Genomic DNA, 3879 nt, shown 5'->3' with positions numbered 1-3879 from the left:
TAAATACCCCACCCCCCTGTCGGGCCCCCCCACCCCAGCCCTCTCAGTACCCCTCCACTCATCTGTTCCAGCTCTCCCTGGCTCCACAACGCTCACATCTCCAACACCACCAGATCTCCCCTTTTTTCCTGCTTGCTCTTTTCTAAAGTTTGGCTGTCAATCAGCAGTGGCCTCAGGCAACAGGCACTGATGAAAAGACCCCTGAGACAAGGAGACCCAAATTAGATTTCAATAAGGACGTTGAATATTCATATCAGGGAAACATCTAAAGGTAAATGCTTTTTGATCTCCTCGCACAAATATCACTTGTGTGTAGGGCTGGGCGATTTTTCGATCTCGATTCGGGATCGCGATAAAATTTTGATCGATCTCGATTATCTCCTTGTGACATGTATTCGATCTCACATGGCAAAAGTAAGCGCAACAACAGTGTCGGAGTCTGCCGGCTGCCGTCTGCAGGTAGGACATGACACGCCCACTTCCCCTCGTGAGAGTAGCTGCATTTGCGAGAGAGACAAAAAGAGACAACGAAGTTGGAAAAAGGAGAAAAAATGAGTGAAATTGAAGTCGGGGACAGCAAAAATAATGCCGAAGGTGAAAGCGACATGACTCCATCACCCGACACCGAAGAGATTGTCGGAAAAAAGGGTAACGCGACGTCAGTTGTGTGGAGGTGGTTTGGATACGGCAAACATGACGAGGAGCAGTCGAAGCCGGTCTGCAAAATATGCCGGCGGTCGGTACCAGCCAGGACGGGAAACACCACAAACCTATTCAATCACCTGAGACGGCACCATCCCAGTGATTATACAGAGAGTTTGACTCTGCGGGCTCAAGTTTGCCCGACACCAAACCAAGAGACAGGCAAGACCACTACGTCTCCCGTTAGCATCGCTAACGGGAGCGATTCTGTTCAGTTAGCAAAACAGCAGTCCATCAGGTCGTGTTTTGCCGCCATTTCCCCTTATGAAAAACAATCGAAGCGGGCTAAAAATATAACGAGCGCTATTAGTTATTGCTTGGCTAAAGATATGATGCCCCTGAGCACAGTGGAGAGGGACGGCTTCAGGAAACTCATCAAAGTGTTGGACCCCAGGTACGAGCTCCCTGGCAGAAAGTACTTTTCTCAAACGGCGCTGCCACAGCTTTATGATGAATGCCGTCGTAAGCTGGAAATCCATCTTAAGGATGTAAAATACTTCGCCACTACCACCGATCTTTGGACTAGCCGTACATCTGAGCCATATATGAGTCTTACAATTCATTTCATTGACGAGGAGTGGGCTCTGCACAGCAAATGTTTACAGACAGTATACTTTCCAGAGGACCATACTGGGGAAATAATCAGCCAGGGGCTGGAGGATGCACTCAAATCCTGGGGTCTTAGGGAAGACCGACAGGTGTGCATCACAAGAGACAATGGGGCAAACATTGTCAAGGCTGTTTCCCTCAATGACTGGACCCGGCTGCAGTGCTTTGGTCATCGGCTGCACCTTGCCATTGGTAAGTTCATGATGATATCAAAGGAAAAACTCATGCCAACATTCAATTTTGAGCTCTAATAATAGCTCACAGTGTAATGATTCGTATCCTTATACACTGTTGCCCATAAAGTTGGAATACAATGTTTATTTTTTACCTCTTCTGATGAAATGATTGTGACAATGTGATTTATTCTTGATATCTTCTCAAAATTGGTAACTGGGACTCAGTATGTAATCATTGCACCTGGTCAAAGGTAATTACTGATATGTATAAATCGGAATAAAAAGAGGAATGTTTCTGAAAACTAAATTATTTCAACTTTATGGGCAACAGTGTACATTCTAAATGCCTCAATGTACAGGCTATCACCTGATAACAATTGATACTGATAGGTGATAATTCTATTATTATAACTAACATTTTGGATCTAAGATGTATTGGAATTAAGAGTTTATTATTTAATCACTGTACTCAACTTAAATTGAGGAAAAACAGGGACAACACCAGTGTGTAGTCTAAGTGTATTTTCATATCAAGGATGTCATGACAATATTATGATTTATTATCACAAGACACAAACAAATTTTTAAATAATAATGACCTTTTTTCATTTACAGAGAGAAGTGCGAGAGACAAGAGAATTGAGAGAGCCATGGGTGTGTGCAAAAAAGTGGTTGGTGCTTTTTCATTCTCCTGGAAAAAGAAAAAAGAACTAGCAGCTGCGCAGAAGGAGTTCGACCTACCTAAGCACCGGCTGATAACAGAATCACCTACCAGGTGGGGTTCTCGCCATGCAATGATAGCACGAGTACTGGAGCAGGAGAAGGCCATTTCAAAGGTTTTATCTGCTGATAGAAAAACAAGGCACCTGGCTCCCTCATGGCAAGACATCGAGGTCTTGGAGTCCATCCACAAGGCCCTTAATCCACTTGTTGAGTTCACCGATGCCCTCTCTGGTGAAACACAAGTCAGTGTCTCTTGTGTGAAACCTGTCCTGCAGCTCTTCAATAAGGAGATCTTGAAGCCAGGAGAGGATGACACAGAGCTAACCAAGGCCATCAAAACCACTATCACCACCTATTTGAATGAAAAATATGATGATGCTGCCACTGATGACCTCCTTAACATGGCATCCCTTGTTGATCCTCGGTTCAAGACCCGCTACATCCAAGATGACAAGGTAGAGACTGTGAAATCCAGAGCTGTGGCACAGATCCTAGGTAACTGTCAGAGCACAACGCAATCTACTCTCACATCCAGTTTTGGGGGAGGCAGGGCAGATGCTGCAGCTTCAGCTCCACCAGCCAAAATGCAGAAGAAGACACTGGGCAGCTTTTTCAAGAAGTCTTACTCTGTTTCTACCTCTAGTCTAACAGATGAGCAGAATGTTGAGGCTGAACTGAACAGTTACCTGCTAGCTCCAGAAGCAGACAGTGAGACCAACCCCCTGGCATGGTGGAAAACCCACTCCACATCATACCCCAGAGTGAGCTTCCTGGCAAAGCGGTACCTCTGTATTCCTGCCACCAGCTCGCCCTCGGAGCGTGCTTTTAGTACAAGTGGCAATATTGTGTCCTGCCATAGAGCAGCTTTAAAGCCAGACGTGGTGGACAGACTTGTCTTTCTTGCAAAAAACCTGTAATGGGGTAAATGATGTTCACTAGTGCACAAGTGCACAAGAATAACTATGAATGGTTTACTATGTTTACATGTTGTGCAATTTTGGCTCAGATTTAATCTTTCAGGTAGTATTTGTGCCAGGGCCATGTTAACTCTTTTTGCACTTGAGATGTTCACTGTCCAGCCAAAGCAATTTGATGTGATAGTTGTCACAGCTGTTAGTTTATACTGTATAAAGTTTCAATAAGTAAAAGTTTATATTATTTTGTAAAGGGAGATGACTAATGTTTGGAATTACAAATGATTTGCACAACCTACCTAACAAGTTTAAAATATTTTTATTTTTGCATTTTTCAATACCTAAAAAAAATAGTATTATATTATAGTGGTTTAGTTTTTTATATTTATTTTGTCTTACAGTTAAGAATTAAAAGCACTTGAATGTGTCAGAGGGTGTGACCTACATGTTTACTTTTTTCTATGTTAATAAACTTTATTTTATAGTTTCATGAATCTCTTGTTTCTTCAAGCTTCAGGATGCCCCTCACACTGGCAGCATCTGCAAAAACTACATATCGTGATAAGAATCGAGATCGATCAATATGGAAAAACATATCGTGATCACATTTTTTTCCATATCGCCCAGCCCTACTTGTGTGCATTCCCAGGTCCTGGCGCTCTGGTTCTACAGTGTTGTCTCCCCCAGCCTGGTCCGGCCCCGGCCCCGGCCTCAGCTCTGTCTCTCTCCTCGGGGGGGATGCGGTGGAATAATGA

General features: G+C 43.7%; 1 protein-coding gene across 1 annotated transcript; it reads left to right on the top strand.

The window, feature by feature from the left end:
• The first annotated feature begins 312 nt into the window (after positions 1-312).
• LOC133956211 (E3 SUMO-protein ligase ZBED1-like) lies at positions 313-3612 on the top strand. Its single transcript, XM_062391096.1, has 2 exons — positions 313-1503; positions 2103-3612. Exons 1-2 carry the CDS (start codon positions 552-554, stop codon positions 3125-3127), a joined length of 1977 nt encoding a protein of 658 aa, XP_062247080.1. The 5' UTR covers positions 313-551; the 3' UTR covers positions 3128-3612.
• Positions 3613-3879: the final 267 nt, after the last annotated feature.

This window comes from Platichthys flesus, chromosome 7 (genome assembly GCF_949316205.1).
Source record: "Platichthys flesus chromosome 7, fPlaFle2.1, whole genome shotgun sequence".
Lineage (NCBI taxonomy): Eukaryota > Metazoa > Chordata > Actinopteri > Pleuronectiformes > Pleuronectidae > Platichthys > Platichthys flesus.
This window is presented reverse-complemented; position numbering and strand designations above follow the sequence as displayed.